This window comes from Phodopus roborovskii, unplaced genomic scaffold (assembly GCF_943737965.1).
Source record: "Phodopus roborovskii unplaced genomic scaffold, PHOROB, whole genome shotgun sequence".
NCBI classification, from domain to species: Eukaryota; Metazoa; Chordata; class Mammalia; order Rodentia; family Cricetidae; genus Phodopus; species Phodopus roborovskii.
Window position 1 is genome coordinate 23807359 of NW_026126460.1, and position 26057 is coordinate 23833415.

Genomic DNA, 26057 nt, shown 5'->3' on the forward strand with positions numbered 1-26057 from the left:
AATTTGTGAGTGACATCTATGCTACTGTCTGGAAGCCACACTTCAAAGGGACAAGGACTTAGATGTTGCTGAAATCATCGTTTTAACTAGAGAAACCCCATGGTTGAGCAGACATGTAGTTGGCTTAATGTGGCAAGTTCTCTATGCTGTGGAAAGGGCAGGGTGTGGGTGGGGCTCTATGTGCTTGGACCACCACCAGCCATCCTCTGTGTCTTGTTCTGTTTTTGGGATAGGGTCTTGAGTATGTAGACCTTGGCTGACCTGGACCTTGCTATGTAGACCAGGCTGGTGTCAAACTCCCCCAGATCCTCTGCCTCTGCATCCTGGGTGCTAGGATTAAAGTCTTGTATCATCACCTCTCACTCCACCAACCATTCTGACTTTGAAACTTCAAACATCCTTTTTTTCCCTTCCAAGTCTTCGAACCCATGCCTGATTTTTTTTTTTTTTTTTTTTTGGTCTTCCTTTTATGTGCAGAGACACCATTGATAGGGTCACCAAGGTCTAGTTTACTTCCATACCGCCAAGTCACAATACTCTGACCATCCCTGACACATCAAGGTCGTCAGCTGAGGTCAGCCAGGACTTTCTGGAAAGTGTCTTCCAGTGGAGAGAAATAAGAACCACATTTGACACAGTTGGCCAACCCCAAGGTCTGTTTCCGTAGGTGTAGGATGCAGTCTGTGTTTACTGATCAGGAATCCCAAGCTTGCTGTGTTGGTGGAGACAGAGCTTCTCTGAAGCCCAGAGCCTGTGGGTTAATTCAGGATGGGTCAGCGCTCGGCCTATGGCATTCAGTCGCCATGCGTGGAAGAAAGACTCACTTTCTCTGGGTTTCATCAAATTGTTTTTGTTCCTGTGGTTTCTTCCTAAATAACTATTATCAAATCCCACATGGCAAAGCCAAGGCCTGACACAGACACAAGTGTTCCTCATCTTCTCAATGGGCCACGAGGCTTGCTGAGTTCTCAGCTTTTGTTTCAAATAGGAAGTGGGAGGGATCACTCAGAGGTCACTCACAGGCAGAGAGAGAGAGAGAGACAGACAGACAGACGACAGACAGACAGACAGAGAACATTCTTCCCCCTTATGTCAAAATCCAAGTCGCCATTTCAGGATGACTTCCTCCTCTCCTTCTCTTCCGTCCTCCTTCCTTCCTTCCTTCCTTCCTTTCTTCCTTTCTTTCTTTTATTTGCATGCTTACTTTGCTGTATACCCCACCAAGAGCAGATACCCTTTTGAAATCCTTCACTTTATACTGTTAATAAAAATAATGCAAGTGCAGCTGCCATTGATTAAGCGTCTACTGTGTGTCTGATTCCCCACAAAGTGTTCACGGGTGTGTTCACTGTTCACGGGTGTGTTCACTTGGTCGTCCTGAAGGTCTGCCATTGGATTCAAAGTGTAACAACAGTCAGACCCTATGAGGTTCTATTCCCATTTTACTCGTCCAAAGGCTTTTGTAGCAAGTTAAGCAGGCTCATAGATTGCAAACCACAGAGGGCTTAGCCTCACCTGCTGTAAGAGGGATAAGGGTAATTCTTCTGCCCAAGTCCATGTTGTGGCCTGTACCTATTCCCAAGTCACTCTTCATTTCCTCAATAGCATGTCTGAGCTGTGGGCCTTTGATGACCTTAAAGTATATCCCCAGAGTTTTTGCAAAGCAAGGAAGAGAGCAAGTCACACATGGTGGTGTGGTATTGCAATCTTGTGGCTCTGGAGCAGTGGTTCTCAACCTGTGGGCGGAGACCATCAGAAAACAGGCATTTCCAATGAGCATATGATTGGAGATGCTGATTCTCAGTAGCAAAATTACAGTTATGAAGTTGCAATGAAAGTAAGTTTATAGTTGGGGATTCCAGTGGTAATCTGTTTTCCGTGGTCAAGACCCACAGGTTGACAACCGCTCCTGTGGGTACTAAAGCACAATGATGAGTTTGAGCCGAGGTTGGGTTACATAGTGAAACGTTGTAGCAGTGAGGAGGCAGAAAGCCCTGCGGAAAGATCTTAAGTTCTTCCAGGAGATTCAAGCAGGAGACACCGTCAGTGTGGATGTCAAAGAGAGTGAAGCGGACAGAAAGACAAGAAACTGTAGTGTTTCCATGCGCAGCACCAGACGTGGGCAAGGAACTCTAGGTGAAAAAATGCCGTGCCCATGTAACCACTAGTGACTCGGGACTTCTTGGGTGTGTTCCTGCTAGCCTTTGCCTCCTCCAGTACAAGGGTGAGAGAAAGTGCCAACAGCAAAAGTAGAGTCAAAACCAGGATGTAAAATAAGTCCCAGCACCCGGGAGGCAGAGGCAGCAGATCTTAATCCGTATCTTAATCTAACCTGAAGTTATTTTAAGGCTTCATTTCAGTTATGATGCACACTGAAACCTGTGAATATTAATAGAATTAGATATTAAAAGAATTTGAGCCAGCCTGGCTCCTGGGACCCAATTATTTTCCTTAATCATTAACCTGAACTGAGATTTATGCAGCTACTTAGGTGAAGCTCATAAGCCCTAGCTGTGTGATACTTCCTTGTATTTACTTTCAATCATTAAAACTCTATCTAAACTATCATTATTATTATCAATTAGACAGTACATCTTGGGAAGAAATCATCTTCATAATAATTTCACAGGTAAAAAAAAAAAATGCCCATTAGAATGGGATGTTTTCCATGAGATAATCACATTACATTACAGGCATGGGGTCATCCACCCCCATTCACATGAGAGATACCAGAGAAAGATGGCAGCAGCAGACATGTAAAGGCACAGCAGAAGCAAAAGGCATCCTGGCATCTGTGGTCTCAGGGCCTTCCCTATCTGAGTCATCCATCAGTGATTTGCCTCCTGGTGGACTGATACCTCAAACTTCAGTTGCCACCTGCTGCTCCTCTGACATGGCCATGGCCACTGGCAGAGGCCAGCCTGGTCTATGGAGTGAGTTCCCAGACAGCCAGGGCCACACAAGAAACCCTGTCTTGAAAAACAAGATGAAACAAAACAAAATACTTTCATACCTAGTGAAATGTTCAGGGTATGCTAAGTAGTCCTACAACATAGAAGACGAATGTAATCACAACTGTGTGAAAATGCCTATCACTGCACACAGCTTTGCACTAGGAGGAAACAAGAGAAATGTTCAAAGAGGCTAAGTCTGAGGAGTAGGACAATGGGTGATTAGGGTTTTGTTTTTGAATTTTCAGATTGTTTTTTCAAGTGAAATGTGTTAATCAGAAAATAACAAGTGGCAATCAGATACCAGGGAAGAAAATGCAATATGAAGGGGCCAAATTTTCATCTCAAAAATAAAATTAAAAAAAAAAAAAACAAAAAAAAAAGTCACAAAGCACAAAAAAATCAGAGGGTCAGCAACAGGCTGGGTGGAGATGCCATTGTCTGCTCCACCGCCCCCACCCCCCCAACACTGCATGCTGTCTCTTTGGTGTTCTTTTCTGTGTGTACACACAATTTCAAAGCTCTTCCTGAGTTTATTTTTGTGACTAGTGATTTTAAGCTTCCTTGGACCCACCCTTCCAGTGGGGAATGACAGCTTGAAAATGTGGAGGAAGTTGATGGGGATTATCTCACAAGTTTTCCATGGTGAAAAGACTTAGGAGGGATGTGGTTAAGGCCAGACCCTCTGGACAAAAATGTCCTCTCCCATTTCCTTCATGTTCTTTCCAGTCTGCTGCATCCCTGCTCCACCAGGATGCCTACTGCCAGATAACAAATGACAAGTCTTACCCCAGGGAGGGTGAGATGGGCCAGAGAGGGAAAATACTTCCCAAATCATGTGCTTACCAACCTGGGTTCCTTTAGAGCTGTTGGAAGTGGAGGGGAGATATAAGATGTGGGGGAGGGGGTGTACCACAGTGCACCCACCTTTATGCTACCTCCATCTCTAAGGCACACACAGTTCTCCCATGTTAGCCCTGGATAAAGAAAATAGCCAGCTAGTCCTGTACCCAAGAAGGAAGGAAGCAGGAAGTCCTCTGATAAAACCTAGACTTTGGCATTGGGTTTATTAGGTTTTGGGTCTGTTAATATTAATTTAAATGTTTGCTTTTAAGTCTATCACAGGCAAAAGGTTATTAAGGAGAGAAGCTCACATGCGTCTGAATAGCTTTTCTTATATTCTGGTGCCTTCTTTTAAAACTTTAGAAAATGTCTTTGAAGACTGCAGTGGGTGTCATGGCACACACCTGTAATCCTCACTCAGGAGGTTGAGATAGGCTGGTTTGAGGCCAGATGGGGCTTTATTGAAACTGCAAAAAACTGAGGCCAAACCAAACCAAGGAAATAAGGAAGGATGGAGAAAAGATTGAAGGAAGGGAAGAATGGGCAGTGCTCAGTGGTACAGTTATTGCCTAGTATTGCAAAGCCCTGGGTTTGATTGAAGGAAGGGAAGAATGGGCAGTGCTCAGTGGTACAGTTATTGCCTAGTATTGCAAAGCCCTGGGTTTGGTCATTGGAAACTTCTTTAGAGGAATTAGACCAAGTAGGGACATACTTGACATTAGAGGAGAGAACTAACCCTGCCATGTCTGTGTTCTTCATTCTGCACCCCACCTCTGCTCTGTCTTTCTGGGTCTCTCAGGGGTGTGTGTGTGTGTGTGTGTGTGTGTGTGTGTGTGTGTGTGTGTGTGTGCATGTTTGTGGGGGTGGTATTTTCCATATTAGAACTAATGAACCCAAGTTCCTATGACTCCTTCTTGAACATCGTTTTCATCTTCCAAATGTCATTTTGATAAGTTAATATGAATAAATCAGAAACATCTGCAGCAAACCCTCCCCACCTGACACACAGGGGCTTAACAATGAAATGGGAAAATGTTTGGCACAATGTTTTGGGTTTCAGCGGATCCAGAATGTTTTGAAAAATAGTCCTAAGATGTTTTGGAAGTCTGAAGGATAGCCGTGGTGGTTTCTGTTCTGGTCTGTGGAGGGAACGCTCTTGCACAGGCTCAGGCCTCTTTGCTCTGAAAAGTCTGTGCATTTCTGTCCCCTGCAGACACTGATGTCCCTCTCCCCTTACCCACTTCTCCATTCTGTTCTTAAGCCAGCCTAAAGCTCTGGCTTTTAGGTCCCACAGATGAAAAAGTCATGAGGAAGCAAGATGGTGTCCAATAGCAAAGCCCATTCCCACACTCGGGCCCAAAGCCACAGGTGACTTACATCACCATGTCCTCCTGTTGAGATTTTTCCCAGTTGGTAGCTCAGGCTTACCATTCTAATGATGCCCAACATAGTCCCTGTTCCTTGAGGAAAAGGACAGAAAACACTTCAGATATTCAGAAGATGAGCTGAGATCTGAAGGGTCAGCCAGGGAAAAACCACAGTTGGGTTGTAGAAAGGTGATAACTACCATTTTCTAAAGGTCACGCTATGCCCAGACCCCTTCACCCTCCCTGGCAGTCTTGGACCCAGACCAATAGATCTTGATAAAGGCCAACAAAGCAGAAGAAAATGAGTGGTGTGTAGTTTCCTTTCCAGATTTCCTTTGAAGAAGTCGTCCTTCTAGTTTTATTGACTTTGAGTCTTGACACCTGAAATTTTAATCACCTGTGTTCGTGGAAGATCGCCCAACCCATAATCCAAGCTGGACTCATGGATGAGAGGTGAAACCTTCACATGCTCTCATTCCTTCTACTTTGCCCCGGCCTTCTTTTTCTTTTCTTGGTAATCACCATTTTGTTTTCCTTATAGGCTAGAAGGCCTTGATTCCCCAGTGTAAACACACACACACACACACACACACACACACACACACACACACACACACACACAATGGAAGCATGTTAGCAGGTAGATGTGTGTCAGGCTATGACATGCCTGCCTCAGGACAAAATCAATGTGACTCCTCCGTGGTATTTTCCTATTACATTTATTTATTTATTTATTTACATACTTACTTACTTACCACTTTGGTCCTTGAGCTTGAGATCAGGCTCATTTTAAGTGTGCTTTGCTCTTGACCACTAAACTGTGGCCCATGTTACCTTTATTAAATTTAAGAAATAAGAGGAACCTATGGAATCCCACTATAGATTAAGTCACAACCCTTTTAACCTCTTTAAAAATGTTTCCACAACCAGGGTGGGATTACACACACATATAATCCCAGCCAATAGGAGGCCAAGGAGTTTGAAGCTAGCCTGGGCTACAGAGTGAATTCCATGATAGCCTAAACCTTACTCTGGAAACAACCATAACAAACACTCCAGCAAACTTGCTATTTGTTCCTTAAGTGTCAGCATCAAACATTGGCTAGATGTTGCATCTGCCTTTAACTTCATCCCTGTCACTCATACTCATCACCAGCACACAGAACCACCTTCTTTTTAGGGGGCCTTTTACTGAATGTCTACCTGTGGCCTACAGTTCCGGGCAGAGCCAGTGCCTGCCCCCATCCTTTGATTCCTCTAGCACACTGTTAGTGTTAGTCTTCCTCTAGCACACTGTTAGTGTTAGTCTTCTTATAGCACACTGTTGTCTGTTATGTTGTGCTAGGATGGCTAAATGAAACAATCTTGCGTCTTGTCCCCCTCCCATCACTAAACTGGTTGCTGTAAGTGAATGGTCTATAGACATGGCATGGCTTGTAAATGGCTTGCCATCTTCCTTATTTTATTTTATGTTGGGCACTAGGAGCTTGTATCTGGCATATTTCCATGCTAAGTTGGTACCTAATAGTAGCTAGGAGAGAGGGTTTGTTTCACCATTATTCCCTCCCTGTGTGAACTCAGTGTAAGGACTCAGGCATCACGCTGGCCTGCCCCTGTCACCTGGCAGAATGCACTCAGGCAGTACCCGGGCCAGCCCAGGGTTCCATGAGTACTAGTCTGCAGGCAGGTGTAAGGGACCCCTTTAAAAGTCAGACCCCTGCCCACTTACACTCTCTTTTTGTGCTCCCTCTCTCTCCTCTTCTATTCCCGGTGCCTCTGTCTCTTCCCTTCTCCCTCACTCCCCTTTCTAAATAAACTCCTCATTCAAGCTCTATCCGCCTGGCGTGTTATTCCCTCCGTCACCCTCACCTGCTATGGAACCTGCTATGCTCTCCCATGTGGTTCTTTACCTTGGGACCCCACTCACTTGGGACCCTCACAGGGGACCACCTCTTCCCCTTTTCTAGCTTTTATTCCTATAACTGTAACTAAAGAACAACACCCAGCCTCAGAAAAGTAGGAGGGTCAAGGACTTTGTGAGTATCTCCCTTCTCACATTTGACCTTCCCCGTGCCTTTGTTTTTCATAGAAAATCTGGCTGAAAATAGCATGAGTCAGCAAAGCCAGCAATGGAGAATTTCAAAACCCTTGGTCTCCTGTCTTTAGGGGCACCATTTCCCACAGGAAGGCTTTAGTTACAATACCTTGCGTTCTTATCTCCACTTGTAGCATCCTCTATGGCTGAAGGTTGAATCTAAGTCTTATTTTTGTATTTGGAAACCCCTCACACCTGCTCCTTATTACCCAGGATGTGACCTATGCCCACCAACATGCATCATCATCCCTTGGGAACTCAGTCCTACCCCAGGCAAATTTGCATTTTAACAAATGGTGATTTGATTGTCTATTAGAATTTAAATCACATTGCTGAAGATTTCCCTGCTTTCACCACAGACACCATCATCATCACCATCTTCTCAGTCATCATCACTTACAATCATCACAACTAATCATCATCATCATCATCATGGTAACAACTAGCTTTCACTGAGAAATTTCCTCTCTTAATCCTCCCAGCATCTTTTTGTGGCTTATTCAGTTACTATTCCCACTTAATGGGTAAATGGAGGCTTAGTGAGATCCTATGATTGATGTATTGATGTGACGCTATTCAGACAGTGAGCAGTAAGCCAGCCTGGCTTTAATCACAGCATCTTATATTCCTTTGGCCTGGGGTCCTAACCACCTGGGTCAGTGACCTGACCTCTCCCTCACCAGTCAGCCATTTATTTGACATTCTAATAATCATGATTGGGGAAAGAACACTCAAATTTCTCAACCAGGTCAGTGTCAACTACAGTGACCACCTAGATCCTGTTATTTACACACACACACACACACACACATATACACATTCATACACACACACACTCACACACACATACATTCATATACACACACATTCATACACACATACACACTCATACACACGCATACTCACACATACACATTCATACACACACACATTCATACACACACACTCATACACACACACTCACACACACATTCATACACACACACTCATATACACACATACTCAAACACACATTCATACACAGACGCTCCTACATACACACACACTATACACACACACACTCATACACACACATATTCATACACACACACATTCATACATACATTCATACACACACACTCACACACTCATACACACACATATTCATACACACATTCATATACACATACATTCATACACACTCATACACACACACACTCACACACACACACACACTCAAAAAAGCAAAGCACAACAACAACAAAAACAGAAGGGAGAAGTAGGTGTTTTCCTTTGTTCTGTCTGCTTGCAAGGAAAGTGACTGATCCATGTTTGGTTTTGGTTTCTGGCTTCTTCAAGCCATCTTCTTTCTATAGAACAGTGTTTCTCAACCTGTAGGTCAAGACCTTTTGGAGGATCAAATGACCCTTTCACAGGGGTCACATATCAGGTATCCTGCATATCAGATATTTACATTACAGTTCATAACAGTAGCAAAGTTGCAGTTATGAGGTAGCAATGAAATAATTTTATGGCTGGGGGGGCACCACAACCTGAGGAACTGTATTAAAGGATCATAGCATTAGGAAGGTTGAGAACCAATACTCTAGAATGTTCTAGCAGGCTCATGGAGCAATCATTCTTTGTTGTGGAATGAACTGTTAACCTGGTTCTAGAATAAAAAGTAAAGCCCAGTTAAGAATTTTAAATAATAATAGGCTCTCCTTTTGATAAACCATTGTTAAGGACAGAGTGCTGTTGGTGTGTTCTGTAAAAGACCTTTGGGTCTTAAGGTCATTTAAAAACAAGTGTATAATGGGTTTCTTGTCACTCTGTCTCTGTGAGTGAGCTCCTTCTACTGCCCCTGATGAAAGCTTGGACTGACAGACTGTCCTCTCGTGATGGACTTCCTTTAGCCCTGCTGTGATAGTGCAATGTCTTGAACTTGACCTTTGGAAGATGACACATTTATAATTCTAATGTGGGATAGTGCAATGTCTTGAACTTGACCTTTGGAAGATGACACATTTATAGCTCTAATGTGGGAAAAGAATAGACAAGTAACATGGCCTTGCCTCAAGGTTCTTCAAGAGTTCACTTTAGAGACCTCAAAGTTTAGGCTGGAATAGCTACAGCCCACATGCTTGGGGCCAAAGGTTAATAACAGGAAGGTGAGGTCTCTGCCAGGAAGAGACACTAAGCTCAGTGGTTTTCAAACTAATTGCCAAACTGCCCTGAAGGGTGTTGCTGAGGGCTTTGGAGGAGTAAGAGAAACGTGGCCCAAGTCAGCTTCCCCAGGCCCTTCCTCACGCTCAACCTATTAGGACAGACATTCAATTCAGTCTTATATCATTATGTAACAGTGTGTGGGGGGCAACATCTTATTTAATGAGCTCTTTCCTCCTCCCCCCTCCCATTTTAATCAGATAGAAAAAAGAAAGAAAAAAAGAAAGAAAGAAAAAGCAACTGAGACCAGGTGTGGTGGCACTCACCCAATAGTTAGATCAGGCAAAGCAGGAGGATGTCAGTTTGAAATCAGGGTAGATGCTTAAAAAGTAAGTAAACTGAGCCAATCTACTCTGTCCTTTACATTCTTCACCATTAAGGTCAGCACGGGTCAGAATGGCAAACGGACTTCCCCAAGGTCACACTTCAGTTGGCCTAAAAGCCATTTCTGATGTTCCTTCTCTGAAGACCTGGGCAAGCTGTCAGGTCTGCTGGGTATTTGCCTCTCTGCTGCCTGGGTTAGCCCTTCTTATAATTCAGTCATGCTGACCTGGGTGAATATCCTTAACATTTAGGACCCCTGGGTTTGTGTTTAGAAAACAAAATGCTGCTCAGATATTCTGAATAGAGCTGAGTCAAGAAGCCATTCATTCTGACCTCTGTCTGTCTCACTCAGGCAGTCACCCTGGTCCCTTCTCACCTTCTTATTCACTCACTGTAGCCTTGCAGAAGATGGACTGCCTGTGAACACCAGCAGCCCCCTTGTATCACCATGATGGGACCCTGATGGAGGGGAATATGCACTTAGAGAATTCATGGTCAAACAGGAAATATGTGATTAGGAAACTGAGATCTCTCTCTCTCTCTCTCTCTCTCTCTCTCTCTCACACACACACACACACACACACACACACACACACACACTAAAATGCCCTAGGAAAACACAAGCAATCCATAAAACATACTAATGAGAAAAATCAATGACATTTCGCAGTCTGGAGTAATGCCTGTGGGGGTAATTTCTATTTTATCACCCTTGTTTACCAGACACTCATTCTTATTTGGCTGTGTGACAGATGATATACAGCTAAAATGCATCTGGCTTTTTTTTAATAACAGAAAAAAAACCCTAACATGTATTAAACTGGAAGGGAGGGGGGAAAAAACCACAGTACGGAAGTCACACACCAAGGACAAACAGATGCCAAGGACAAGTACTCAAACATTTTAAGAGCTGTTCTCTGTCAGCCTGCATGTTCATGTTCAGTACTGCCTGACTCTTGTCTGTAACATGACAGGCTGATCTTTGTCTCCTAGACCAGGATCTCAAAACAGCGCCCAAACACCTGGGCTAAAGGGCCCCTTACATGAGGCAAAGTGGGAACAGGGAAGCAGAGATCTGTCCTCTCTTCTCATCTCCCTTTACCCACCATCTCTATTTCTAACCCTTGTTATTGCCCCTGTAGTGGTTCTCCAGAGGAGACCCACACACCCAAGAGATGGAATTCTGCTTCTACACACCGATATCTCCTTCAAGGGAAATTCATATTCTCCTACTTTAAAATAACATCTGTGTTTGTGTGAATGAGCCTCGCCCGTGCCATGGGGGTTGAGTGGAACAACCTGCAGTGTCTGTCCTCACCTTCCACTGTGTTTGAGACTGCATTTCTTTGTTGAGCACTGCTCTGTACTGTAGGTTCCCTGGTCCAGGAGCTTCTGAACTCTCCTGTCTCTGCCTCCCCTCTTACCATAGGAGTGCTGGGATTACTGATGTTCAAGAAACGCTTGGCTCTAAGTGGGTCCTAGAGATCTCAACGCATGTCCTCAGGGCATTGGCACAGCAAATGCTTCAGCCAGTGAACCACATGCCCAGCTCAGAAACTCAGATTCTGTTTACAAAAAGATAAGCATTTACCACATTACCTGGGTATCTACAACTAAGACTATAGTGGTAAAACCTGGCTTTCAAGTTATTTAGTTATGTATTCAGAGATGTTACCTGGAAAACTCCTTTCATGTAGCATTGTCTTTCTTGTTTAGAGTTTGTTCTACTTCCATTCTCTCTAAATTCATTTAGAAGTAAATTTCTTTTAACCTACAGGATGTGCTATTGCTACCAGGAGCCATATTCAGGGCAACCTTGATGGGAGATGTCGTTCTGTACATATGTCTGTCTTGTTAGTTAATAAATAAAGCACTGTTGGCCAATAGGAAAGCAAAATAGGATTCTGGGAAATGTAGTGGGAAAGTCAAGATGTAGGGACTTGAGAGAAAGAGGTCCAGACCCTCTCTGTAAAATAAGACCACGTGGAAACACTTAGATGAATAGAAATTGGTTAATATTTAAGATAGCCAATAAGAAATGCTAGTAACAGGCCAACAGCTTTATAGCTAGTACAGCATCTCTGTGTGTTATTTGGAGCTAACACAGCTCTGGGACCAGGCTGGCAGGAAAACTGCTCATAACACAACCCTTGTGCACTTTTTATTTGAGACTGAATTCTCACACTAACCATGCCTGGTTCTGATGACTCTAGATTCCCTCCTGATGCAAAAAGCCTTGAACTTTGCCCCTGGGTTCCAGGATGCTGTTGTGGAGGCTGAGGTGCTAGAATAAAAACCAGAGCCTTTCAGAGAGGAAAAGAAGAGAGAAACAAACCTGGCAAAGAACCAACAGTAATTTATTCAATTTTCAAGGTCATCTTTTTTAAAATGCCTAAAATATAAAAGTATTGTTGACTGTTTTTAAGTTCTCTAAAACACTAGCCTTTTAACAATTTATTTCCTCCAAATTATCTTACATAGTGCCCCTCGGCTGATGAGAATTCCTGCCATACCTTCTCCCAGGTCACAGTGTAAGCAGTGGAACCTTACAGGCAGGGGGTGAATGTCTTCAGAATAAGTGCATAAGACTCCCCACACACACACACAACACAAATAAGTCAAAGACCTCTGACTTGGCTAAAACGGAACAAAATTGCAGGCCTATATGTCTTCATGGGACCTCTAAGTCTAATGCTGTCCCCCTCCTTATGCTCAGTGTTTGCATTTCAATTTTGGAATGTGTATGACTTTCAGTTGCATTAAAATTCTACTTTTTAAATCTGGCATCATGTCTTACACCTGTAATCCTAGCATTCGGAAAGCCTAGGAGGCTCACTGTCAGGTTGCATATTTAGTGAGACCCTGCCACCACCAGAAAAGGGGGAGGGGGAAGACAGAGAAAAGAGATTTTTTTTTTTTTTTTTTTTTTGGTTCACTTAACAAAGTGAAATGTCATTACATTTGCCACTGATACGCTCTAATACAGAAATGTTTACCATGGTGTTCTACTTTCATTTTTTGTTGCTATGACAAAATACTATACCAAAAAGCAAATATGGAGAAAATGGTTTATTTCAGCTTACGAGTCTAGGTTATAAGTCTGTTGTTGTAGGGTAGTGAAGACAACGCCAAGAGCAGAGAGAATGGATGTAAACATCCTTGCTTGTTAATGCTGGGCTCCATTTCTCCACCACTGAACAGTTCAGGACTCCCTGTCTAGGGAGCAGTGCCGCCCACAGTGGACTTGCTTTCCCACATCAACTGATTTAATTAAAGACAATCTCACACAGGCCAACACGGTGTAGCGCCTAGATTGTGACAAGATGACAAATCAGTCACACATTGTATTAAGGTTCATTATCTGCTTAGTCCTGGCACTTTCCCCTTTTACCTGTTCCAGGATGAGGTGATGGCAAGGAGGTGACAAAATGGCAGAGCATTTTAACATTCCCCCACGTGGACTGTCTGCATTTTGACACCAATCCTGTGGTGTAACTTTTTCAGTCCTATTTAAAAGGTGAACCTAAGGTGCTTCTCCCAACACCTTATCCCTGGGTAAGGGATCTATTGCTACTGAAACTAGTTACTACTAATTTAGTGGTTTAAGGCAACAGGAACCTAATCTCTCAGCCATCTGTAGTGAGAAGTCTAAAACTAACCTTTTCTGATGGAAGTCGTGTGTCACCAAGGTCCTGATTCCTCCTGGCGACAGAAGAGGAATCTGTTTCCTTGCTTTAAGCTTTCAGAGAATACATGCCTTGCCCTCCTTGGCTCGTGGCACCTTTCTCTATCCTCAAAGCTAGCTGTGCAGTGTTACACCTAGCTCTTTGATTCTGACATTTCTGCCTCCTTCCTCCTCTTTATCTTAAGTGTTGGAAATAGAGACAGAATAGTAAGAATGGGAAAAAAACATGCCCAACAGTCAATATGGGCTCACGAGCTAGAAAGACAGACCAAAAAGCCTAGTGCCACACCCTCGCTCCATCTTGTGAAGGATCCCTGCGACTTCAGAGCCCACATGGATGATCCAGGAAATCATTCCTCCCTCTCCCCCTCCCCCGCCCTCTTCATTGCCCAATTGTATTTGCAATGCCCCTTTGTTCTATAAGGCAACATATCCATGTGTTCTAGAGCTTAAGGGATGGAGTCTGTAGTTATACCACCCTGCATGTGTCTGCTCTCACCTGATCTCAGAAACTAAGCAGGGTTAGGCCTGGTTGGTACTTGGATGGGATGAATGGACATCTTTGAGAGAAACCCCATTTTTTTCCCTCTGAATTTCAGCAACTCATATGGTACTGGCCCTCTCTGGATCTCCTACAGGTTTCTATCCTTCTAGACACACAAAATAGAGGCTCTGGTTTGTTTTATATGTGTAAACGGATGTATGGAGGGAGAGGGGAGCTTCTCCTGGTACGCCTGCCTTTGGTGCTACATATTTAATCTTAAAAACAAAACAAACAGCAACAACAAGGAAAACCCTACGTCTCCTATGTTTACAAGCCAGGGCTGGCAGATGTTCAGCAATGATACAGGCTGGTGGTAATGAGACCACAGTAACAGGAGGAGGCAGCACCCTGGTGGTGAGTTTCAGGCGAGGTTTTCCCAGACATGCTGAATGAACTCAAGAACTCCTGGCCTTTGTCTTGCAGGCTTACGTAGAAAAGCCCATTGTGAAGAACTATTTCTACTATTACCTGTTCCGGTTTTCAGCCGCCTTGGGACAGGAAGTGTTCTACATCACGTTCCTCCCATTCACCCACTGGAATATCGATCCTTACTTGTCCAGAAGATTGGTCATGATATGGGTTGTAAGTATTTTTGTCATTATTACTATTTACTCAGCACAGACACATCTAAGGTGACTACCAGCCTTGTTACTCAAGTATCTTGCACAGGTGGTCTTTCTTCCTTAAAACTACTTGCAGGAGAATTTGCTGGCTAGTCTGCTTCATAAAATGTAAGTGCATCTTGTTTGCAAGAACCAGAGTCAACCTGGGACTTCATGTTCTTTGATGTACCCCTTCCTGTAAGTAAACAGGCTAGAAGAGAGGTAAGATGATAAGCAGCAAACAAAGGAGCTTTGTAAGAACCTCAGTGGGGTGTGGGGTAAAACCTTCTAAGGCTATATTAATAAAATTTGGTCAGAATCTAACTGGAAGCTGTAGACCAGAATTCCTGAGCACTGGAAAGCAATAACTCCAGTCTTCACACACTGGAGAGATGAAAACATCCTAGGTGGAGTGCCTGCCTAGGGAGTAACACAGGGGACAGCTGTGACAAGTCTGGGAATATAACAAGAACCTCCTCTGTTTCCTTAGTGCCCTATCTCTTAGTCATGTTTTTGAGAAAGTCCTGGGTTGATGTTTTTGTTTTTTGTTTGTGGGTTTGTTGTTGTTGTTGTTTTGCATGGGCATTTGTGGGTGTGGCATGTGCATGTGCTTGCAAATGTACACATATGTGTGGAGGTATGTGTAATTATAGCTAAACCATTTCCATTTTTCTGATTATAGTATAAGCCCTTTGTTGATTCTGGAAGTTTATAAGCAACCCCAACTTCTCCCCTAATGATTCATGACTTTTGATTGTATCTCCCTGATCAGAAGCAAGACGACATGTCCCTGGTGGAGGGAGAAGAGGGTTTGTTCACACTACCATCACAGCTTGTAGGCTGCACCTGGCTGATGTGACAAGGGTAGTGTGGTTTTATTTTCAGCAACATGGGGCCACTCAAACTCATTCAGAGAAGTGGGGTCTGTTCTAAGCATATAGGGAATCCAGGAACCACAGCATCCAAGGACTGACAATAGAGAATGGTTTGGTTGTCAGGCACAACTCGGCTGTGACTGTCCCCTCTTACCTCCTGCTGTCAGCTAGGAATGTTTCAAAACAATTGTAGGTAGCTCATAATATAGTTCAGTCCCACAAAGCCATCCACGTCTGGCCAGTCCCTTAGACTGTCTGTTCTTGGTGCAAACAACTGTGGGTAGGGGTAAGGCAGAGATGACTGACAGGGCTGCCAGTGCTGTGGATCAGGCTCTGAAACAAAAGAGACTTGGATGATTGTCTCAGTTAGATTTTTTTTTTTTTATTGTTGTGAAGAGACACTATGACCACAGCAACTCTAATAAAGAAAACATTTAGTTGAGGGGGCTCACTTACCGTTTCAGGGGTTCCATCAATTATCATCACGGCGGGGAGCATGGCAGCATGCACACAGAGCTGGTGCTGGAGCTGAGAGTGCTGCAGCGTGCAGGCAACAGGAAGTCGACTGACCTCAAAGCCCGCCCCCACAGTGACACACTTCCTCTAACAAGGCCACACCCACCCCGGTAAAGCCACACCTCCTCATAGTGCCACTCCCTATGAGATTATGGAGGCTAAATACGTTCAAACTACCACAGTGATGAAACCCAGAATCGAAACCCTGTTCAAGGCACTTAGTGACTCTAGCCCACAGTCTCCACTGATTTAAGCTGAAAGGACACAGCCAGAGATCCCTGGAGGCTTGTCGCATGGTCACACACATGCCATGTATGTGGCATTTTAAAGAGGACCCTCTGTGGTGTGCAGGAGGAAGAAAAAGCATAAAGAATGGGTGGAATGACATAGATGCTTTTGCAAAGTGCTAGGCCATCATCGCTGACTTCTGTCTCGTATCACGAGTCCCCTGCAGTATCAAATAGTTCTCTTGAAATCAATGCCGAACTTAATGTTAAATAATTTGTGGGTTGTCTGCTGCTTGTACGCAATACAATTGAAAGGGCAGTTTAGAAAAAGCTTGATGACTTGGCAAGTGTACACCATTTTTTTCCTTATTGTCACAGCTTGGCAATAAGGAAAACCAGAAAAGCACAATGTTCTTTCCAGGGAGCCCTTGGGATCCTGAACTCTCTCAACAAATGAGCTTACAATGGAGAGCTCAGGTTAAATTACAGCATTCCTTTCTCTGTCTGATTACTCACACCTAGCTAGCTGATACCAGTAGCACAGAGCAGCTCTGAACCCCACATTTAACCAGAGCCTGCAAGCCTGGCAGGGTCTTACTGCTGAAGGGTGTGGTATGGTTTATAAAGCAGTCCTGCACATCACTGCAGGGTTGATGACGCCTTTCCGACGACTGCCTCCTGATTGTGTCACAGAGGAGCTTGCCACCTGCTTAGAGAGGTGTGGAAGAGGCCCTGCACCACACCCACACCCACCCCACACCCACACACACACACATACACATACTGTCCCCCTCCCCCTCCCCAGCCTGGGGTCAACTTTGTAGAGCCAAAAGATGACTCGAAATGTGCTTGTCTCCTAATCCTCTGTTTAAACTGCTCCCACCAGCCACTTCAAAAGACTTCTCAGCTTGTTAAATTGGTTCTCACTTGAGATTAATGAGTCTTTTAGCGGAGCCAACAATAGCCAGATTGAAACCCCCTATGACCTGCACGGAATGCAATAGAATCAGGCGTCCGGGATTCTGCCCCATCCCTCTGAAGGAGAATCTGTAATTTAGTCTTAGTTAAATATTAAGTTAAAAGTCTTGATGGGGTTGTTAGACTCAGTATATTGGTTTAGTCTTGACACATAACAGAGAAAAGTATTGGTTTTGGTGTAGGCTAACCAGGAAAAACAAAAAGCCTTAAAACTGATTCTTGTGGTAGACAAATACATCTGCCTCTCTGTAATTATCACATTATCTGAAAGTGATTCCTCCCCATTCCTCTTTGTTACTGGCATATACTCACTGTCCATAGTGTTAGATTTCACAAAGACATTTTCATGTAAGTCTGTAATGTACTTTGATCATGCTCTCTCCATATGACCCTACCCTCCCCTTTCTCTGCCTGCCATTAGTCCCTTTAATACCTCTAAAGAGTTTTACTTTTATGTCATGGTGTGTGTGTGTGTGTGTGTGTGTGTGTGTGTGTGTGTACATAAAATCTGGCAAATAATAAAAAACAAACATGCTGACTAGAAGCTGAGCATGATGGTTGTTCTAGTTTGGGATCCTGACCAAAAGCAAAGGGTTTATTTGGTTTACAAGTTACAGGTCATGCTCAAAAGAAATCAAGGCAGGAACTCAAAGCAGGACTCTGCAGGCAGAGGCCTTAGAGGAATACTTATTATTGGCTTGCTCCTCATGGCTTGCTTAGTCTGCTTTCATATAGCACACAGGACTACCTGCCCAGGGGTGGCACTGCCCCCAGTGGACTGGGCCCTCCCATGTCAATCATTACTCAAGAAAATAGTTCCATTGACTTGCCTATAGGCCAGTGTGATAGATGGAGGTGTTTTCTCAATGGAAGTTCACTCTTTAGAGATGACTCCAGCTTGTGTCAAATAGACTAAAAGTAACCAGCACTGTGATATAAAACTGTAATCCTGGTACTCAGAGACTGTAGCAGGAAGACTGAATTAGAGGCTAGTTTAGGCTATACCGTGAGGCCCTGGACAGGGACAGGAAGAAGGAAGAGGAGAGGGAGAAGGGAGGTTGAGCAGGGAAGGGGAGAGAGGAAGAGAAAGAGAAAATATGATGTGAACTGGGAAACAGCCACCTTTTCCACTATCACTCCCACCCCTTAACTATTGTCCTAAGACTTGGATGACAGAGATCTTTGCCCAACTCATTCAACTACTGCTTCCGATGTTTCACTGAACTTATGTGTAGATGGGCAATTGCCTTGAAGCTCAGGTAATTATAGAATTGGTTGAGACACGGAGTGCTGGAGGAAGACTATCTTTAAAAGAATGGCGTTAGGCTAGATCTGCATGAAGATGCAAAGCATATGCTTAGCCACATTTTGATGCAGACTTCTACCTCTTCAAGTTGGTTCACTCTAAGTTGTTGATGCTCTGTCAAGAAATGTAAGCTGAACATGACAGCTCACCCTTGTAATCTTAGACTCGTGAGTTTGGGGCCAACTTGGGCTATAGAGTAAGACCCTGTCTTAAAAAGAAGACAATAAAACAAATAGATGTTGCCAAGTCATATTCATGCCCCAAACTAAGGCACATCCCGACATGACAGAATGTTAGGAATCCTGATTCTCCACCTGTCCTCATCCCCATCTATACAGGCATGTCAGCATCTTTACAAAGGTACCATTCTGGACTGGCTCTTCCCAGAATCGATCCCACTTATTTGCAAGACAAAAGAAAGAAACTTAACTAGTCAACAGGAAAGAAAAAATTGCTTATTTTCAGATAATTTTTGTTTTGTTTTATTTTGTTTTTTCCAGACAGGTTTTCTTCTTTGTAGACCTGGCTGTCCTGGAACTCACTCTGTAGAACAGGCTAGCCTTGAACTCACAGAGATCCTCCTGCCTGTCCCTCCTGGGTGCTAGGATTAAAGGTGAGTGCCACCACTGCCCAGCTCAAATAAAAATTTTAACAACGCTTCCTTAAGATGAATACAAAACAAACAAAAAGACCTCATCTGAGTGAGTTTGGTGGTGATTCCTGTAATCCTAGCACCCGGAAAGTGGAGGCAGGAGGAGAGAGTCAAGGCCAGCTCCATGAGACTTGTCTCAAAATAAATAACCAGTTTTAAAATTTCAACATTTTCTTTATAAAGCTATATTTTTGAGTGAACATGATTCCCCCAGTTGCTTTTCATTGAGCACCTACTCTATGCCGAGTACTGTACATACCCCATTTTACAAAGAAAACTGATACACAAAGAGATAGACCTGCCCAAAGGGAATACAGCCACTAAGTTCAGTCAATAGTAGTCACGACGGTTCTTAACCCCCAAATCCATCCCATTCCTTCAATCCTCCTGTCCACCTCAGCTTGTCACATCAAATGGTCCTTCGGTCCCTCAGAAATCTCTTTACCATTCAGTTAGAGCCCCCCCCCTTGCATCACAGGTGTCCTGTGTGTTCTGTAGCCACAGGACAGGAACGCCTTTCAGTTCTTTGTGCTGTGGTTTCCTGTGACATCTCATCCTCACCACCACCTGCTGACTGCATGTCCCAGATTTTAACAAGCTCGTTGGAAAGCTAGATCATCCCTGAATGTGAAGGACAGGGAAGGTGAACAGCTTTGTACTGTGGCTTCTGAATTAAAGGCCTGCAGAGGGAAGGCTGCCTGCTAATCTTAGGCCCAGCTTCCATTTCCTTATCCTAATTTGCAAAGCAACCAAGTAGAAAAGACTGCCTGAGGCAAAGAATGGACCCTTTGTTCTTTCAGGGAAGTGGAACTTTGACCTGCTGGGGACTGGGCGGGTTTTTTTTTTTTTTTTTTGTGGAAAGTAGACTACTGCCAAGTGGCTGGCCTCTGGGTACCTTCATCCTCCTGTATTCCTGTCCTGTCCATAATGAGAGATGAGAGTGTTTTTAAGTCCCACATTGGTGCTGCTGTAGCCTGTGGGGATGGGAACTGTCACTTATGCTGGGGAGATGAAGGACAAGCTTCCTCACTCAAATGTTCTGCCCAGTCATCACTGAGAGGTTCTACTTCATAGTGCCTCTGGTATTTTCTGGAAACTTGAAAACCCCCAGGCCAGCCCATCGCTGGGATTGTAATGGCTGTCTTCTCTGATTTCCTCTCTCTTTTCACTGTGCAAGATGGAACTTCCCCAGAATCTTTCCATGTCCTGGGAAACAGCAGAGGACCCCCTCTTTAGAAAGAGCATCTTGCCACAGAGGATATCTCCACAGTGTATCTGCTGCCAGACACTAGCCATGTCTTTTTCTCTGCTGGCCTCTGTAACTGTACACGATGGCCAGAGGTACTGGGTTTTCTATGGGTCATAACCATCAGGAAACAGTCTTCCTGACCCTGGCTGCAGGTGTCACAGCCTTCACCTACCAGGTCTCCTTTTACCCCTCTTGATGCCCAGAGTCCCAGCGAGCTCTGTGCTCTCCTTGTCCGGCTGAATCTGCTCTTTACAAAAGAAAAGAGAATTGTCCTCGGCCTAAGGGAGATGGCTAAGGGGATAATGTACTCACTGTGCAAGTGTGAGAACTAAAGTTCAAATCCTTAGAACCAACACATAAGTGAGGCAGGCATGGCAGTGCCCCCTCCCCCCCCCCCCCCCCCCGCCTGCAATCTCAGCTTTGGGGGGCAGAGTCAGGAGATCCCTAGAATAAGCTGGTGTGTTAGACTAGCAGATCAGAAAGCTCTGGGTTCAATCAGAAAGCCTGCTTCAGTATATAAGGAAGAGAGTGGCTAAAGAAAACACTCAACATCAACCCCGCCAGCAACAACATGCACACACACGCCCATATAATACATATATGCACACATACATACATGGAAAAGAGAAAAAATAATTGCCGTGGGTCATCTACATGCTTTTGTATTGGGTTGGCTTTGTAGTCTTCCCCATGGGCCCGCATAAGGAGAAGTTAACAGTGATCATCTCTATACAAGGGACTCTTAGGGGTATGGTGACTGGCCCTAGCCTGGTCTTTCCCTAGGAAAGAAACATTTGTTCTTGTGAATATGTGTAAGCCAAAGGACAGCAGTTCAGTGACGGCACACTTAGGGCTCTTTTATATCCAAAGTTGATGTAGGTGAGAAGCAAGCCCTCAAGCCTTGCTGTCTAGGGGTGACAGAGAAGAGCATGCACATATAAATTCATTGTTTGCCTGGGTCTGTTCAGGTTTAACTGAAAAAAGATGTTGTATTTTTGTCCCTTTTAAAACTAAGTTTTTTCTTGCACTGAAATCAAGAGTCAGGCAAACAGTGGAGTGTTTTGTTTTGTTTTATTTTTGCTATTATTGTTGTTTTTCATTTGAAAGCGTTCTTCGGACATACAGCATTTGGACTCTGGCAGATGGAGAATGGCATTCGGAAGGCTTTCCAGAAACGTCTGACTTGGAATTAGTAGGTAGTGAGCAGTAGTAAGCTTGCTTTCTTTTGTACCCACACTGTGTAAACAAATAATGACTGAGTAAAATATGAGAGATGGCATCCTGGTAAATTTTAATTGTCAACTCGACACAGCCTAGAGTCATCTGAGAGGAGATGCTTTGACTGAGGAACTGCCTACAGGTTGGTCTGTGAGCATGAGTATAAGACATTGCCGTGATTAGCAATTGATACTGGGGCATCCAGCTCAGTGTGGGCTGTATTATTCCTTATACACATCCTAGGCTGTATAGAAAAGCTACCCAAGCATGACCTAAAGAGCAATCTCACAAACAGCCTTCCTCCATGGTTTCTGCTTCTAACACCTGAATCCCTGCACTGGCTTCCCCAAATGATGATTGTGACTTGGGATTGAAAGGTGAAACAATAATGGTTTATCATAGCAACAGACTGAAACTAGACCAGATTCTTTCTTTTATTAGACTAGGGAAGGATGAGAATGTTACACCCTCAACTTAACATAAACTCTACAATTGACAGCATGCTTGTAACCATGTGAGGGTTTCTTAAACAGTTGGAAATAAGGAAAGCCTGAGGGGCCAGAGAGATGGCTCAGCCACTTGTTCTCTGGGCCTTGGCCTTCATCAGTCTAGAGACTGGATTTGGAAATTTAAACCAAAATTGTTCAGAATGTGTTTTATTATGCTATCTCGGAAAGCCTACTAAGCAACAAGGAATGCTTGACTATCATGTAGGGCAGTCAGAAGGGGTTTGTTTTTGTTTGTTTGTTGAGAGGATTAAAGCATGACAACCTGCCAAGGTCTGAGTTACAGAAAACCAGCCGCCTGTTTTTAAATAAAGACATACATCAGTGTTGAAGGGTACAGTACAGTGACCAACCACCTAGCTCTCTCAGGATGCTCATGTTGAGTGCTTATACATTTATGAGACATGTGTCTAGGAGATTTTATGTGAGACATATGAAAACATTTTAAGGGACCCTTTAGGGTGTTTTCTTTAAAATTAAAATATAAAGAGCCACGCATGTGTCAGGCCATAGTTCAGAAAATGTGTGTGATAAGTGGGAACGAAGTCTTTCTTGTGAATGAAATGCTCTGAAAAGCTAAGGTGAATGGCATCCAAATCAAAACCTAGACAATCCTATAACAAGCCTTTATGGTCATTTGGATGTCCGTCAACATTTACTACCTGACATCGATGTATTATTGTTATTGATGATGCTGGGACTTGAACTCAGGGCACCATGCATGCTAAGCATGCATTCTGTCACTGCACTGTACCACCAGCAACTACACTGAGATTATTTGCACTTAAACAGTAAATGCTGATACAAACAAGAAAACACATCTCAGAACATTTTCCAAGTCTTGCGTCCAGATGCAGCAAGTCCAAGTATCTTTCTGTACTTTTGAAGGGGAAAGGTCAGGTGGAGCATGTCAGTTATTCACAGAGACACGTTGTTGCTAGACTCTGTCTGGCGAACTTCCCCTAAGTCTGAAAAAAATTGTTAAGAATATACTGGCCCTTTAAGGCAGGCTGTTTATAACAGGGTGTCCCTGCCAGCTCTTCTACTCCACCTTGGATACAGATATCTGTAAGCAAATTAGAATTAGATAGTGTCGCATTTCTGACTCTCCAGACAGGATGTCAAGAGCCTGTGTAGCATGGCTGTAGTAAAGGACACAGGAGCCAGGAGTCTGCCGGTCTTCTTTGTAAGGGTAATAGTTTAACAACCCGGCAGGAGCATGCACTTTCGAATGTACTCATGTTCAGCACATTTGACCTTGAGTTGTGTGCGTTAATGTTTACTGTGAAGGGACTGAGAATGGAATACTAAGAACTCCAGAGCTTGTTCCCAAGCCAGTCCTTTCCTGCTGTCATTGCCCTCCACTGGGCCCAAAAGAAATATTTCCCGGGCAGAAATGAGCCCAATGCTCTGGTTTCACCTACTTCAGCCTCACAAAAGTTCAAGCCTCTTTTCCAGAACTTACCTTGAACTACTTAGAGCAAAACTTTTTGGTTTTCTTTTAATGCTTAAACATAACAACAACAAGAGTTTCACTGTGTAGCCCAGGCCAGTCTTAAACTAGATTTTGTAAAAATAGACTTTTCCTAGCTTCCTGCAGGAATCCCTCTGCAGGAAGTCACTCACCTAAATCCTAATTTATTTACAGATGGTCTCTTAGCAAAGCATCTGAAATCCTTCTCCAGCAGAGTTGCATACAGGTGACAGAAAGAACCTCCTTAATATACTAGCTGGGAAAATGAAGTAGAAATTGTGAGATCATTGCTCACACCAGAGTGACCTTTGAATTTTACTGTTGCAAACTCATAAGCATTAGGTAGAACTATAATCAAGCAGTGGGAAAAGCATGCAAAATATTCAGTGGTTCCCTGCCTTTCCTCATAATGGGCTTCAGGACTGCCTTTTCCAGCCGTTACTGGAGCTGCCCAGTACCTCCTTCTCAGCTGTGTCTGGGCAGCCTGCCACCCAGCTTTGTTGCTTTTAATAGCTCATAAGCAATATTAATTTTTGAGAAGTACTATGTTGCTTTAAAATACACAAAAATTTAAATTCTCTTCATATATCTTTTGATTAACTGCATCTATTTGCAAATATGTTTTGCACTGGCAAAAGGTCTGCCTCTGAGGTAAACCTCAGTCTTTTCCTATATATGTGTGCATATATATGTGTTTGCAGGCATATGTACAGTCTCAGATGGATATATGTGTATATGTAGATAGTTAATTTGAAGTTGTACAATCTTGTTTCTTCATTTATTTGTATGTGTGTGTATGAGCGCATGGGCATGTGTGTGTGTACAAAATTTAAAAACATCTCAAATCTGAAACATTTATAGTCCCCGGCATTTTGAATACAAATAGTCAGCCTAGAGTAATTCTATGTATTTCTGAAGTGCTATAAAATCTGGAAACCAGAAACCTGGTGTTAACTGTTTTCTAAAAAGCATCAGCCAAATTTTTGACTGCCAGAGTGGTTACACACAGAAACTCTGTCTCAAAAGGAAAAAAAAAAAAAAAAAAAAAAAAACAGAACAAAATCATCACACAAAGTCCCACCCTGTGCTAAGTGCTATCGCTGGAGTGGGAATTAGCCATGCAGGTGGGGGCCACAGGTTCCATCATGCTCTCCTGGGACCTCAAGTAGGCAAGACAGACAGTGACAAGACGCAAAGCAATGGAAGATCCTTTGTGTCATGTTGGGGACATGGCCAGAGCCTTCTCCCCAACTATAGAAAACTGGGCACTTTATACAAGCTTTTTAAACTTAAGCCTTGATAGATGAGAAGCACCCAACTATGTGAACACTGAGAGGGGAGAGCATTCTAGCATAACAAAGCCTGGAACAAGAAAGAGCTCACCACATGGAGGAATGCTGAAGGATGATAATTACTGGGCAGATGAAGACGATGCATCTGGATGCTTCCAGTATTCCATATGCTTCTGATGTGCTTGCTGCCCATGGGATTCCTTCTGTCTCCTTGGACAATGTGGAGTGAGCTACTTGCAGCAGCAGACCTGAGCTCAGTTTTGTCTTCACTATAGACACCCCTGAGATCTTGCTTGTGACTTCCTTCAGTGGGTACCTAGCTTCTCAAATATGTGAAACGAGAGTAGAAGAGGGAGCCTCTACTCCAGACTACGATGCCATTAACATCAATGTCTAAACATATAAAAGTCACTGCCGTTTCGTTCAGTTCGCCAAACAGAAGTATTTGGATGCCTAAGGACAGCCAGGTACTGTTTGAGACTTCGAACAAAAATCAAGGTGCAGCATCCACTCAGGGTGGGGATGAAGCTATAATAGACCAGACATGGGGCTTGTATGCCTGTAATATCAGTACTTGCAAGGAAGAGGCAAGAAGGCCAGAAGTCAAGGCTGCTCCTGGCTTCATAGAGAATTTGAGACCAGTTGGAGGCATGAGACCAAGTTATAAGAAGGGTGGAATTGTGGCTCAGTGGAAGAAGCCCTCCCTGAGCTCATGTGAGGCCCCAGGTTCAGTCTCAGAAGCTGCAAGGAAAATATTAAAGCAAACTCATATTATACAGTCTAAGCGTGAGCAAGATTAAGTTTTATGAAGAAAAATGGAAGGAACATGGGGTGAGGAGTGAGATGTGTGGAAAAGGTAAGGGGTATGCTGTGCTAAAAATAAGCTGGCCTTTCCTAAGAGATGTCATTTGGGTACAGGCTTGACTTACAATGTATTTGTCACACTCAGATTATTCAAGCTAATCTAGAATGGCTGAAATTTATTACTATCCTTTCCCACTGGTTTCTGTTCGTTCATTGGGAAGCCAGTCTTTCCAAGTCTAAATAGACGGACAGGCAAACCTTGCCAGACAGCTAGATCTTAGAAGTGTCAGGCCATCTTTCTGTTGGTGTCACTGGTGTTTAAAATAAAACGCGTGCTGTAACTC

The 26057-nt window shown here is 43.7% G+C and overlaps 1 protein-coding gene across 1 annotated transcript in view; it reads left to right on the top strand.

Annotated features, from left to right (window-relative positions):
• Window positions 1–14416: 14416 nt before the first annotated feature.
• The window catches only part of Sgpp2 (sphingosine-1-phosphate phosphatase 2), a 50511-nt gene continuing 38870 nt past the window's right edge, over window positions 14417–26057 (top strand). Inside the window, exon 1 of the mRNA XM_051190537.1 lies at window positions 14417–14596. Coding sequence (XP_051046494.1) covers window positions 14585–14596 — 12 coding nt within the window. The 5' untranslated portion in view covers window positions 14417–14584. The remainder of the gene's footprint in view (window positions 14597–26057) is intronic.